We start from the raw sequence: 16000 nt of genomic DNA, 5'->3' as shown, positions 1-16000 counted from the left end.
GAAAAAGTAGAGAATCTTCAAAACAGCATAGAAAAATAGAAGAAGGCCTAGTACAGAGTCTTGGGGAACACCTACTATCTTGCATCTCCAGCTGTCTTTTGGACTTCTCAAGCTGGACATCTTAAACTCAATATGTCCAAAGCTGAACTTGTTTTTTCTTCCAAATTTTCTTCTCTTCCTAAATATAGAAGGTATCATATCTTCCAGTCACCCGAGCTCATAATCTAGCTGTCAGCATTGACTCCGCATTCTTTTTTCCTATGTCCATTTTATTGCCAAGGAGTGTGAATTTTACCTTCATATCGTGTCTCTCATATGACCCCTTCACTCCTCTGACACTCCTACCTCTTTGGTGAAGGGCCTCATCAGCCATACCTCTACTGTTGCAGTAGTCTTCTGGTTGGTTTCTCTGACAAAAGTTTCTTCATCCAGTTCATCTTCCTCTTAGGTTTCAAAGTAATCATCTTAAAGTACAAGTCTAATATTATTATCACTCTCTTCTACCCCATTCAGTAAACTCCAGTGGACCCCTCTAGGAACATTTGACTTTTAGGATCAAACATAAAATCTTTTTTTTTTTTTTTTTTTGCCACTCATGACTTGTTCCTCTGCATCTATTCTTCCTTCATTGATGGCTGAGGAAGCTAGGCTGGATGGTTTGTGGTACACATTATTCTTAAGATTCTACAGTTCAAAGCCCTGAATTATGCCCATTGGAGTCTGTGGTGAGATGATAGTGGTGGTTTGACTTGCTTGCAAATTGCTAAGACTGGCATCAGTTATACTCTAACACATAACTCCTAAACTAAATTGACCAACCAGCTTCAACATCCTCTGTAACTAGGACCACAAACTCTTTCATCACACTTCAGAGGAAAGCCATATTTCATTCTGTACCTAAATCATTCTCTACCTCAAATGACAGTCCATTTTATTCCATTTTTGCAGTTTTGTTTTTTTAAAAAAATTCTTTTTGTCAAATCAAATGCTGCCTTTCTATAATTTCCTTTAAGATTATATGGGGCCAATCTAGGTAAATCAAATCCTCCTTCCAAATGAAATACCTTGAAATAGCTAAAGACAATGATTTTTTTTTTTTTTTTTTTGTGTGTGTGTATGCCTATTTTCTCAATCCAGAATTTGGATTTACTTCAGGTAATGCCTATATCATCTTTTCTCCTTTATATCTGTTTTTTTCTTTTACTCTTTGTAAAGTTCTGTGCTTTGGATAGTGGTAAAGGACAGGCAGAAATGTTAGTTTAAAAACAATCTTGGATCCAAATAGATAATGAATATATCTTGAGAAGTGTTTTAGCTTTCTACCCTAATATACTGAAAAAGAAATTGCTGAAAAGATTCTGTTTCAAGTGGCCATATATAATTCTGCATATGTTATCAAGACATACTCTTTCTGTGTTATTCAGATAAACCTGTGGCAGAAGGAATGATTGTTGCATCAGCAAATATAGTATGAATTATGACTAGTGCTCACATATTTAAGTTGTTTTTTCAGTATTTTATAATAACCTAATAGACTTAGATATATTGATGCTTCCCCCCAAATTGAGCCATTTGCAATCTGCTTTAAAAAAATCAGCTTTTATATATTTTGTATATTTCACATATTTTAAATATAAATTTAGTGAGGACCTCTAGATCTTGTGAGATGTTAGGGGAAAATGAAAAGTCTACTTTTTTTTTTCACCACAGTATTCTGTACAGATTTATTTATAAGCTATTTAAAAAGCAAATTGATTCTTATTTTCAATGTACACTAATATAATTAAATTTTTAAATAACAGTTTTTGGGAGAATTTGGTTTTATGACTTTTTAAACTATAAAAATTCATATTTTTAAAATTTTGTTTTAGGGTTATGCAGACACAGAAGATACCTTGGGAAACTGCATCCTCATTCTGAGTGAAACAAATCCTGAGGGAGGAGGTGGAATTCTCCCAGAAACTTATAGATTAAAGTCTATATTTCGACTCTTGCTATTGAAAAAGCAATCGTAAGTAAAGCTGTTTAAACATGGAAAATGTACTTTTCTAACAAAATCTGATTAATCTCCTCATGGAATGACACTGACTTTATCAGTTTAAGATATAAATAGTTTATAACTATTTTTCTAACTAAATTAAGAGCCAAAGAAAAATAAAGGAGAAGTTTGCTTCATTATATCCAAAGAAGAACTTTGATAATAAGATGACGTTCTTTTTAATGATTTTGTGGGTCATGGTTCACGTATGTTTCCCTGTTATCTTTAGTTACAGCTATACCTTTAAAAATATTTTATTTTATAATATTGAAAACATTACTGTTTGGTTTTTTAAGAAACAAATGGTTTTGTTGATGAGCACCTAGAAACATTAATGAGAACAGAACACCTGACAATAATAAGAAATTGCATTTATGCAAAACTTTAATGTTTTCAGAATTTTATGTGTTTTGTTTGTGTTTGTGTGTTATTTTTATTTGCTACAGATACTTTGAAAGCATCCTATTAAAGGGCTATCATCTTTTTAGTATATTGGAGTTACCATTGCTATACTTCATCCCTTTGTTATTTCTCATCTTGATTGTGTGATTCATCTAGTCTTTCATAACCTTGCATGTTTATTTTATATTATTGTTGTGTGAGCAAGCCATCATTGGTATCATATTACAATCATCTTATAACCTCAAAAACAAACCTCTTTCCATTAACCTTTGGGTCATTTGTTACATTTATTCTTCCAAGGTGTTTGTTCACATATTGGTGATGAAAAGATAGACTTTTGTAGCAATGACTATTTTGGGATCATTAGAAGAATTATGTGGATTCCTTGATAGAATCTAGCTTGGTTTCCCTTCTTACTTAGTTCTATGTCCAATTTATTTTCTCTTTACAGGATTAATGTAAGGTTATACATACATTTTTATTAGTGACTTGGGATGAATTCACAGATACTATCAAATTTAAGATTTTGGGAACCTAAAAGGCATAGCTGAACTATAAGGCTATAGAGCCTGTTGATCACAGAGAACCATATTTGAAAAAAAAAAATTATAGTCATGGAACATTTGGACTAGAATGTTTAGTTCTGAGCATACTAGTTTAGGAAGAGCATTGAAAATTTTGATCACTGAAGGTGACAATAATGATATTATTACAGGAATATATTTCAGACTGGTCAAAAAAATAAGGTAGATGGAGAGGCTAGGAAGAGAATTGGATCAGAGGCATGTCGTAGTACGTGTGCGTGCGTGTGTGCGTGCGTGTGTGCGTGTGTGTGTGTGTGTATGTGTGTGTACACATGAATCCACATGCACATGAATCAATTATCTGTACACCTGTTAGTGTTGAGGTTCAAAAGGAATCTCCAAGAGTCGTGAGGTATATCATAAGAATTTGCAGGCTCGAACTCATCTTCAAGTCAAGGGGCAAAGTTTATTGTAATTGTAATAACATCAATTGAAGTGGGCTAAGTTCCAAAAGGATTTTAGCAAAGAACTAGGAGAAAGAAGATAAATTTCTAGTACAAAATTAGAGAGACCAGAGCTTCATGTTACTATTTGCTAAATTTATGGTTTACAGGTAGATTTGAGGGGTGTTTTATTCACTATTGTCTCAGGAACCTGATTATCACTGACTAGCAGATTATCTATCTGAAACAGTGAGCAATGTTTGTAGAACTATCCTAAGGCCAGAAGATTTTAGAATCATTGACAGACTGTTAGAACAATAGCATTTTAAAGTCAGGGGACCTCAGCATTACTGCTAGAAGTTGTACTGTCGTTAGTACACTAACAAAAATAGTAGTTTCAGCCTTCAAAAATGTGGAAGACATTGTATTCTGCATCTGGTTTTAACCAAAAAGGTAGAAATTATGGGGCTATTGAAGGAAATGACCATGCCAACTTGGAGTTTGTGAGAAAGAAGGGAAAAGATGGAAATAGTCTAATATGGACCTTGAATTTTAGGAAAGCAGATTTTAAAATATTCTGAGGAAGGTTAGGTAGGATCACAAGAATTATGTTTCTTTCATGAAGTCAGCCTCAAAAGAATGGGAAATTCTGAAAACAAATTCTGGAGACACAAAGAGAAGCAATTCTGATTAAGAGGAAAAAGGTGAATTGTTTGAAAATACTAATAGTGATGTATAAGACACTTATCAACAAATTTGTATTTTTAAAAGACCTGTTTGGAAGAATTGCACATGTTTAACCTATATTGGATTACTTGCTATCCAAGTAATTGGACTCTCTCAAGGGAGTGGAGTAGGGGAAAGGGAAGAAGAAAATTTTAGAACACAAGGTTTTGCAAGGGTGAATATTGAAAACTATTTTTGCATGTATTTTGAAAATTAAAAACTGTTATTAAATTTTTATTTTTAAGATGTGGACAAAATATGGAGTCAAAGTATCTAGATGGCATAGTACATACAGAGGCCCTTGGTAACTTCATTGCTTTTCCAGACAAATCACGTATTTGTTCATTGAAACAATTGGCAAACTGATTGCCAATCTACTATAAATAATCTTTAAAAGATTATGAAGATTAGGAGAAGAACTGCATGATTGGAAAATTGAAAAAGATAATCCTACTTTTCAGAGAGGGGAAGAAAATAAAGTTTGAAGATTGTATCCATTAAGAGTAATTTTGATTCTAGACAAAGTTCCAATTAGTAAAAATCTGGAAAGGAAGCAGTGATCACAAAGAAATAGCACAAAATTCAGCTCAGGTTATATAAACAAAGTTTAGGTTAACTTTATTTCTTTTAAATATATATTTTTCCCAAATATATTTATTTCCTAGCTGTTGTTAGTATTGCCATTCTCATCTCTTGCTCTTGCTATATTCAGCCTCACTCTTTTAATAATCATTCATTTCCCAAATATGTGTCTCTGTCATTTCTTATAGTCTTTTTATTTTTTCCTGAGGCAATAGGGGTTAAGTGACTTGCCTAGGAAGTGTTAAGTGTCTAAGGACAGATTTGAACTCAGGTCCTCCTGACTTCAGGGCTGGTTATCTTATCCACTGCGCCACATAGCTGCCCCTATATATGGTCTTCTTAAACAATTGTGTGTTTTTCCATTCTTTGTTTTGTTGACAATTTTATTTTGTACACACACTTTATATACAATATATGATTTTCAATGATTTTTAGCCAGAAAAAGTTTAAAAATCACTTTTTTGTATGTGTCAGGAAACTGCTAGTGATCTTTAAAAGTACTAGATAGTTTCTAAAGACATTTGAGTTTGATCAGAATTTTGATTTCAACTCAATTGTCTATGTGTGGTACCTGAAAGAATTAAGGCTATTCACTACAGCAATTGCAATGTGTAAATTTCAAGAACTTGATCAGTTTCTTCTATCCATCTTAATTCCTTCATTTGGTAGTAAATGCCTTTCCAAAGGAGTGAATATGTGGTAACATAGCATCTGCACAGGAATAGGAAAAGGCCTATGCATAAAACTTGGGCACAAAAACAATTTATTAAAGAATATTTATTAAGGGGCAGCTAGGTGGCGCAGTAGATAAGAGCACCAGACCTGAAGTCAGGAGGACCTGAGTTCAAATGTAGCCTCAGACACTTAACACTGCCTAGCTGTGTGACCCTAGGCAAGTCACTTAACCCCAATTGCTTTTGGGAGTGAGGAAATTTATTAGAACCAAGTGGAAATAAAAAGGTGTGCCATATTCATCCACATATGTATCCAATTTAGGGTGATGGAGGGGCAGCCCCTTCGAGAGTGCTTAACAGCATTCCCTTTTTGTGTGGGAATAGTATCTTCTCTGATGTGTGTTAGAGATACTTTTTGCTTTGGGGAAGGTTCTGGGATAGTAGGGAGCTAAGTGCTATCTATTACTGCTATTTTTTGAACTATGATTTGAGATCTTTGAACATTAATTACTTGAAGGATTTGAGATTGTGGGTTTAGAAAGTAGAAAGTTTCCTCATTTACTCAAATTGCCAATAAGATGAATGTAGTAGAGCTTTTTTATGAACTCAGGTATGATAGATCCATTTAAGCCTAATTTGGAGCTAATCTGTAGAGTTGGAGAAAAAGGGCTAAAGCTTATTTAGATTTAAGAGTGAAATGAAAAAGAAATCAGAAAGTTTGCATTGGTAGATGGCCAATTTTAATTTGCCTAGGCCACCTGGGAAAAGATGTTCTTAGATTGGTCTGTTTAGTGAAGACTATAGACCTTGCTACAGAGGTGTTTAAGGCTTTATAAGAATGCTAACTTAGATTCTTTATTGAAGGAAACAATAAATTTCCAATATACAAAGATCCTAACAGTGGGAGAAAGAAAGGCCTTAATTTTTAATATAGTTATGCATAATGTTTGTACGCACCTACATATTTCCTAATAAGCGATAACAATTCATTTACATTCACCTGGGGAAGGATGGCATTTGTAATTACAATTCTGAGAAGCAAATATATCCTCATGTGCATAATAAGAAGGGTCGTAGAAACCACAAACCTGACACAGTTGTAATTTAATAGTCCCTATTCAAGATAAATATACTGAATGTCTTCTAACTGCATGTTATAATCTGGAAAATAGGCACCTTTATGCATGTTATAATCCTTTGTAATTGTGATGTTGTATGTTTAGTATCTAGGGGTAGAAAACACATGTTTATAATAATATTTTATAATAATATCTTGTCTTTAGGGTACGGGACAAAGCATTAAAACTCTTAGCATTTCTACTGCTAAATGAAGAAGGGAGAAACACAAAACGTCCTTTCATAGATGCTAATCTTCTTTCTAAAGTCAACAACTTATTTATTGTGGAAAAACCTATTGATCTCAAATTGGATGACACAAGACACCCCATTATTAAGGTGAATTAAATATCATTTTGATGGCATCTCTTTGTGTTATGTTATTAGTTTTTGTTTATGTATGTTGGAAGAAAGTTATGCAAGATGCATTTTAAATTGTAATCTAATCAGATCATACTTTGTCTTGCCTTTCTATGGGTCTTCACTTTTTTATGCCCAAATTAATCTTGGAATTCTATACCTTAAAGCACAGGAATTTGTATAAATGTACTGTATATGTACAGTGTTTCTACTTTGTGTAAATTATTGGCAGATAAGTTATAGACCACTAAATCAGACCAGTGGATAGTGTGCTAGGGACACCAAGATGAATAAAATGTGGAGTTAATCTAGAGAATCTGAGGGAATTCTGATCCTTATTCTAGATGCTTATTTGCCCTGATTAAGAAATAGTAGCAGCAGGTTGTCATTCAGACTAAGATATAATAAGTGAAGATGCACACAAAAATAAGGTAATAAATTTGTAATTGTTATTTCCATATTTTATCTGATTGTATTTTATAATACTATTCATGTTTTGATATTCTATATAGATAGTATTATCCTGTGGACTAAAACTTTTTAAAATGCTGAGTTAATTGTTCCAATTTATGTCATTTCACTTTTTACTCTTTATGAATGAAGAATAGTTAATCACTCATTTCCTATTATACTGATAGGTTAATAATGTTAATAAAATAGTCAGTGCTTTACATTCATGCTAGCTTTCTTTTAAATTAGTATTTGAAAACCAGAATCCAAATATAGGTTCCATTTTTGAATAGACTCAATGAAAAAACTTAACCATTAAGATTTAGCATTGTAAAGTTAGTTTAAACATATAAGGGGATAATTATTTTGATTTTTGTGAGACATTGATATAAATAAAATTTTGTCCTTTAAAATTGCCTGAATATATTTGGTTTCATTTTAACTCCATGTAATTTCTTATCTTTTTCTCAGCTAGTTATTTTGGATAGAGAATCGTTCTAACGAGATCAAGTTATGTTTGACAAGATGAAAATGCTAATTATAAAGAAGTTTGAAAGAATGGAGGGAAACATAATATGAATTCTGTTTTGTACAGGCTGAGTTTGAGATGATGCCTTTAGGATATCCAGTTTGAAATGTCCAAGTAGTCAGTGAGTGACAGAATCCTCGAGGTCAAATGAGAGATTAGGAATGAATCTCTCTCTCTCTCTCTCTCTCTCTCTCTCTCTTTCTCTCCTTTCCCTTCCCTTTCTCCTTTCCTCCCTCCCTTTTTTGTTCTCTCTTTCCCCTTCTCTTCCTCCTTATTTCTCTTTTTCTCTACTTCCCTATCTCTCTCTTCTCTCTCCTTCCCCCTCCCCCCATCTCTCTCCTGCCTCCCTTCTCTCTCTCTCTCTCTCTCTCTCTTCTCTCTCTCTCTCACTCTCTCACTCTCTCTTTCTCTTCTTTCCTCCCTTGTCTTTCTGTCTGCCTGTCTCTCTCCCCCCTTCCCTCCCTCTTTCTTTCTCCTTTCCTCTCTTTCTCTTCTCTCTCCTTCCCCCCATATATTCATAGATAGCTTTACATAAAATGTAGACACACATTATGTGTATATGTACACATATGCGAATTAAACTTTATAAGGAAGTAGGCTGTTTAAAAAATTCATTAAAATCAATTAAAGAAAAAAATTCTAATAAATTATGCTTTTCTAGAGTTTTCTGCATTTAAAGGTGCATACAGAAATATCTGTAAATTCAGCTTTTATATGCTGTTTTCAGTTTAGGATAATGAGGGTAGATAAAACTTTACAAGTTTGCAGGTTGTCTTCCCTTTTTTTTTTTTTTTGTTGGTAAGTTCTTCAGGCATCCTATGTCCTTCTAATACTTAAAACTCATGCTTTCTACAAAAACTTGGAAAAATATAATGTTATTATTCTTATCATCATACTAAGGCTACTTAGATAAACTGAGTTCAGTCTTCTAGGGAAAACTTATAAGAATGGGAAGTCCATGGTCTCTTTTTTGGCTCAGGTAGTCTCCTCCTATCTTGTGGTAGAGAAATCAAAGCTGGAGACCCTACATTGCTGTATCATTTCTGTATCTAATAGTGTAGTGTTTGATGAAAAAAAAAAGTATGACATTATAAAAAAATATGAAATTGAATGACTCAAAAGGAAAGTAAATTGTGAAAAATTTTTGCTTGTAGAACAATTACTAAAGTTGTATTTTAGAATTTTCAGTGTGCATAAAAATGTTAATAAGTTTTTTTCTTAGGTGGAGGCTGTTGAAAAATTGTATGAAGTCTTTACTTCAGATATTGTTGACCTACCTTTGAGAAAGTCGGCATTAGAGCAATTAGCTATAATTTTTCAAGGTAACTAAATCTTGGGGAAAATGATCATAAAACTCTGGTGAGTTAGTTTTATATTGCTGTTGTCTGGAATAGAATTCTTTCTACTTTTAAAAATCTTTTAATGAATCTTTTTTCTTCTAAAATTGTAATGTCATTTGGCTACTGTGTCAACTTAGTTGATACATATCATTGCCATTTTGCCATTAAATTGTCTATTCCAAAGTATATTCAGATAGGAAATATAGTGGTTGATGTGTTGTACATTTTTATGAATTGATTTTAACACAGCTAGTAATATGCTTTTTCTTTTGTTTAGTTGAAGTATTATTATTATATAACCTTATGCTGTTTTCCTTTATATTAACTCTTATTGCTTACTTTGTATTTATATTACTCCTACCTCTACCAAATAATTCTTCAGTACTGTTAAAAGTTTCTAAGTGTTTCTAAGGAAGATTCTAATCCCAGACATAAATTGCTTCCTGCAACTAAAGATAACTATGAAATTCTGAAATTCTATCTGTTCATTTGTATTGTAGATCTAGAGTTGGGAGGGAACCTCAAAAGCCATCTAGTCCAACCCTCTCACTTTACCAATAAGGAAACTGAGTCCCAAGGACATTAAATTATTTGACTAAGGTCACACAAGTTATAAGCATCAGAGGGCAGATTTGAACCCAGGCCTTCCAGTTTCAGAGCCAATGCTCTTTGTACTATCCCACACTATTTCCCTAGTTCAATACTTGTTAATTTTTCATTAAAGTGCTCAATATTCAGAATATAGTATTCAGAATGTAACTTTTTGCTTATTCATGATTGTTATCTAATTCCTAGTTTTTCTTTTCTGTTTTTTTTTCCTATGGCCTGATAGTGGACAAATCATTGCCTCTGAATATATATTTTTTGAAATTTTGCCAAAAATCTGAATTCTCATGTAAGCCTTAAACTTTATGGATGTTTATCTCCATAAAGAGAATTATTTAATTCTAAATGTAGGTTGAAGCATACTTTATTTTTTATTTATTTATTTTTTAGTTTTAAAAATAGCTTTATTTAGCATACCAAAAAATCACAAAGACAAAGAAAAACCTTTTCTATTATGACCATAAACAAAATGTTTAAATACCATAATTTAATGTAAGGTAGATATCTTTAGATATTAAATATTATAATCAAATATATGTTATTTACACAAAACTAAGTTAGAATGACTTCCGCAGGTATCAATCAAGTAACCAATCTTGAAATTATCATTCAATTACTAAATGAACAATCATGCCTTTATTTATATAGGTCATCAGAAAATCAGAAATTGTTTTATTGTTTGCATACAATACAATTCATTGTTATATTCAAAGAAGACAAAATTGCTTGTCTTAGAGATCTACAAATAAAGTCAGAGCACATAGGAGATTTGTAAAATATCCAGGAAAAAAAATTTCTTTATCTTTATTGTTTTTTTTTTTTTTTTTACCAATATACAATATGGTTTATATGGAAGTATGTTTTGCATACATATATAATCAAAATCAAATTGCTTGCATTCACAAGGAGGTTACCGTGAGGGAGTGAGTCTGGAACTTGGAATTTCCAAAAATGATTGTTATAACTTTTTTCAAGTGTACTTGGGAAACATTTAACAAAACCAAAATAATAAAAAAGGATTTATGGATTTGCATTTTTGGGAGAAGTTAAGAGGCAAAGAGGTGGGGAAGACATAGAATGTTCCTGAGAAGTACAACTCAATACCAAACAATACATGAAAGACTTGATTTGGCATGTTAAAGAAGTAAATTGAAATTATGGTACTAATTTATATTTCATATATAAATTAGTGCCATAATTTCAATTTACTTCTTTAGTAAATTCTTCATATAGATGTGCTTCACCTAGAGTCTGTGAACTTGTTCTTTTTAATATTTTGAAAGCTGTACTTCAGTATAACTGATTTTCTTTATTCCTAAGTATTTTTGCATTGAAAAACATTCTTCTAAGGTGGGATTCTTAGGCTTCATTAGACGGTCAAAAAAATGACAGGAAAAGAAAAGTAAAGAACCCATTATCTAGACATATTCCCAACTCCGGAGCCTAACTTAATTCTTGGGTTAGAACCCATAACACCTTAGTTATACTTTATGGCTTATGGCAACTTTTAGTCAATTTTGTAATCCCAAAGAAGCCAGGAATTAGTAGCAAAGACTGCTGTCGTTTTGTGAAAATATTGACTGAGACTGGCCTCTACAGCATTATAAAAGCATACATTTTGAATATCTTTATGAGTTTAAGCCTTATTACCAATTGCATCTTAAGTTGTATCTGATAATGATGAGCTGAGGACACTTCATTTGAAATAAAAGATTTTTAGGACTAGCAAAGAGTGTGGAGAGCAGTGAAATATTTCATTATATAGATGAAATATATGAGAAATATGGAAAAATAGCAAAATCATCTATTGAAAAAATTACATATATTTCTTTTCTATAAAAAGCATAGTTAATTTATGATAGAAACATTTGAAACTTTAAATAAGAACTCAGCATTCCTATATGAAAATTATTTTTAGGTAAGATATTAACATTTTACTTTAATTTTTAAGTAGCTAGAAATGTGTTTTCATATTACTCACTAGCCTTACATTTCATTTTTTTTTTTTCCCATGACTGCCAAGGCCAAATCTGCCTACCTTTTTTTTTTTTTCCCCAAGGCAATAAGGGTTGAATAACTTGCCTAGAATCACATAGCTAGTAAGTGTTAAAGGCAGAATTTGAACTCAGGTTCCCTGACTTCAGAGCCGGTGCTTTATTCATTGTGCTGTCTTGCTGCCTCAATTTTTATTCCTGTGAAAAATGCTATAATAAACCTTTAGAACTTTAAATTAAAGTTAAATAAGGATTTTATGATTTAATAAATTCTGAATAAAATATTTTGGACTTTCTGTAATTTTTAATAGCTTGCTGAATTTTTATAATTTTCTTTCTTTTGTAGATATCAAAATGCATAATGTGGTGAATAAAATGGATTTAATTGATAATATATTTTCTGTTTTAAATAAATGTGTAAGAAAAGATGGTGAGGTAAGTTTCCCTCTAAACTTTATTCCTCCTTTTTCCCAAACCCCAAGCCATAAAAAACACAACAAAATAGTATTTCTTAAAGGTAATGTTTATTTTATTAATTAGATTTACTAATGCAACTAAATGTTTTTCCTCATTTAGCTTTCTTTGAATCTGAGAGCAAACCTACACAGAAATAATGAAATGATTATGTAGTCCTCAGTTGAAAAATAATTTACACACACACAAAAATTTACATTTTCCTTACTCTTAATTTTGATGAAAAAGCTTCTATACTGAAATACTTTATTTACTCTTACTAGAATATATGAAAATAAAATTACTCTTCTTTTTATTTTTGACTAGGAGATAGAATGTATGATATTATCATGCCTTACAATATTAAGGAAATTTTTGACTGCTGATTCAGCTAAACGCCTGTCTCTTTCAGAGGAGTCTTCTGTCTTGTTCCTGTTATTCAGAGGTGATTAATAACTTATGTTACTGGTTAGAGAGATTTATTTATTTTGAATTTAATAACTATTTTCCTTTTTACACATATCTACATATGTATGCATGTACATATAATACACATAAACACTTATTGATTAATATACATATGTGAATTATGACTATATATATATCTGTGCATGTTGTGTGTATTTAAAAAAATTGTTAAAATCTGACACTGCTAGGGCAACTTTGAACTTCTGAGGATATGAAATGCTTGATTTTCTAAAAAGCTTTAAGAGACATCAGTACATTTTAGAAATGAGAAATGACATATTGTCCTTCATGATTTTTTTCTCTTCTAATCCCATTATTAAATTGAGCACTTTTAGTGTGTTGACCTTTGATCTGTTAAAAGCTGTAACCCATGAGGATGCTCTGTACCTCTTGTACGTGCACCATCTGGTGTTTTGACATTTAAGGAGAGACCATGCATATAGAAAAATCACCACTGCAGCTGCTGTTACTTCAGTTTCTCCTGTAACCCCTTATTCATTGTTTGCTTTGTTTCTGTCACCATATCCTGTATCCTCTGTTGGCTTATTATCTCATTAGATAAGCATTAGTATCACATATCACCACCTGTAAAATTGTCTTTCAGAATTATTAGTGGAAATTAACTAATCTGTATTAAAATGCTTGACAAGTCCTATAGCTTCTGCTTTTATCATTTATCATAAGAATGAAATCTATGCAGTCAGCTTTGAATAGTTAGTTTGACATCTTTAGCTGGCAATTTATTCACCTCAAGCCTTTTATAGTATTCTTTTTTTTCCCCTACTGGATTAGATCAATATATTTTGTTTGATCCTCATCTAAACAAGAGGTGTTCAGATTACAAACTTTAATATTCTTAGGCTTATCAGTTTCTAGGTATTTGATAAGGATAAAATACAATTCAATCCAAAAAGGTGTTTTCAGATTTTATTCTTAAACTCTAGGTCTATTGTTTTCTGTATTTAGGAAGAAAAGACCCAGGTTTTTCTAAATACTTTTGGTACAAGCAAATCATTCTTACAAATAGGTAAAAATATATATAGGCTCATGAGATTGAGACTAAATTGACATTTTCAGTAGTCCTTTACACAATGATGAATACATTAGATTTTATGGAATGAAATTACATTACTATCTAATGACAATAGCCTAAAGTACTATAATGATAACATTATATAAATCTTGGAATTTTTCTTATTCTTAGCTCATTCATAACTGATTTCTTTTATGTCATTTTAAATTTCTTTTAATCCCTGGGTTTGTGGACCTTTGCTAATTTGGGCATTTGGATTGATCTCAGTTGCTTTTTATGTGGCCTAAAATTTCCCTATTGAACATTTAGTGGTTCCTTTCTTTTTGCTAGAATCATTTCTAATGTAAGATTGCATTCAGAGTCAACTAGATAAATAGGAAAACTGGAAGTCTATCTCTAAAGACTTTTTGAGTTCTAGACAATTTTTTTTCTTTTGAACTTTGAGATATAAATAATAGGATCATAGATTTAGAATTGGAAAGAACCTTTGAGGATATTTAGTCCAACCCTCTAATTTTTATCGATGAGGAAACTGAGACCTAGAGATATGAAGTGACTTGCCCAACATTATTAGAGTAGTAAGTAATAGAATTAAGATTTTCATCCTGGGCCTTATGACTTCAAATATGGTAGATTTTTTCTTTCAGTATGGGGATACTGATTAATATTTTTCTGATCTTGAAGCCTCTTCTCTTCTCTACCACAAATTCCAATTGTTGATCCTATGTGGGTGACACCTATTTACTGTATTGTTTCATTGCCTCTGCCTTATTATCAGTGTAGGGTAGTTAGGTGGTGTGGTGTGTAGATTGCTGGACCTCAAGTAAGGAAGATTGATCTTTTTGAGATCAAATCTGACTTCAGACATTTAGTAGTTGATTGGGTAAGTCATTTAACCCTGTTTGCCATAGTTTGCTAATCTATAAAATAAGCTGTATGAAGAAATGGCAAACCACTTTAGTAATTATACCAAGAATATCCCAAATAGGGATTGGACACTACTGATCAACAAACTGGCTATCAATACCAGTTAGGTTGGAGTTACTGCCACTGTTAGAACTGGACGTCTTCATTTCCATTTAAAATAGTAAATAGGAAAGCAAGCACAGCTATACTGTGATTGGTAAAGCTACAAAACTACTTCTATAGATATTGTGGTCAGAATGTTTGCCACACTTTCCTCAAAATCTGTAGAGTGTGTGTACATGTGTGTATGCATGTGTATGTAGAATATTTATATTCAGTGAAATGAGAATTTCAAAGAGAAAAAAAATACTTAGAATTTAATTGATTTCTCAAAATCCTGATGATGGATGAGTAATCATGTCATTAATAACTGAAATCTATCTAGTTTTGCTTTGTCACTTACTTTTATTATGACCTTGTGAAGGGATTCTAATTGTTGCCCCCAGGCCACCCCGGTTCAAACCTGCCCCTAGTCTTTTTTTTTTTTTTTTTAATAACTTTTTATTGATAGAACCCATGCCAGGGTAATTTTTTTGCAGCATTATCCCTTGCATTCACTTCTGTTCCGATTTTTTTCCCTCCCTTCCTCCACCCCCTCCCCCAGATGGCAAGCAGTCCTTTACATGTTGAATAGGTTACAGTATGTCCTAGATATAATATATGTATGCAGAACTGAACAGTTTTCTTGTTGCACAGGGAGAATTGAATTCAGAAGGTAGAAATAACCTGGGAAGAAAAACAAAAATGCAAGCAGTTTATATTCATTTCCCAGTGTTCTTTTTTTGGGTGTAGTTGCTTCTGTCCAACTTTGATCAGTTGAAACTGAATTAGCTCTCTTTATCGAAGAGATCCACTTCCATCAGAATACATCCTCAAACAGTATCGTTGTTGAGGTATATAATGATCTCCTGGTTCTGCTCATTTCACTTAGCATCAGTTCATATAAGTCTCGCCAGTCCTCTCTGTATTCATCCCATTGGTCATTCCTTACAGAACAATAATATTCCATAACGTTCATATACCACAATTTTCTCAACCATTCTCCAATTGATGAAACCTGCCCCTAGTCTTAAAGGCCACAGAAATCATTAATCATGGCTCTCACTAGAACAATGAGCAGGCCAGCATATTCTGTAATCATATTGCCAGTTTACCACATGACGGTTACCATAGAATATGATATAGAAGTCAGTCAATAAGAGAATAGCATCATTAACATGCACAACAAATCATTGGATTGCAAACTTCAATAAGCATTTCTCCTAACGTGGCACTTGTGTAGTTCTCCTTCTTTAC

At 32.2% G+C, this 16000-nt stretch overlaps 1 protein-coding gene across 1 annotated transcript in view; it reads left to right on the top strand.

Moving 5' to 3' along the window:
* The window catches only part of RTTN (rotatin), a 235447-nt gene that overhangs the window by 53415 nt on the left and 166032 nt on the right, over positions 1 to 16000 (top strand). The window contains exons 17-21 of the mRNA XM_051973949.1: positions 1872 to 2011; positions 6673 to 6844; positions 9067 to 9166; positions 12131 to 12219; positions 12565 to 12682. Coding sequence (XP_051829909.1) covers positions 1872 to 2011; positions 6673 to 6844; positions 9067 to 9166; positions 12131 to 12219; positions 12565 to 12682 — 619 coding nt within the window. The remainder of the gene's footprint in view (positions 1 to 1871; positions 2012 to 6672; positions 6845 to 9066; positions 9167 to 12130; positions 12220 to 12564; positions 12683 to 16000) is intronic.

This window comes from Antechinus flavipes, chromosome 1, assembly GCF_016432865.1.
Source record: "Antechinus flavipes isolate AdamAnt ecotype Samford, QLD, Australia chromosome 1, AdamAnt_v2, whole genome shotgun sequence".
Classification (NCBI taxonomy): domain Eukaryota; kingdom Metazoa; phylum Chordata; class Mammalia; order Dasyuromorphia; family Dasyuridae; genus Antechinus; species Antechinus flavipes.
This window is presented reverse-complemented; position numbering and strand designations above follow the sequence as displayed.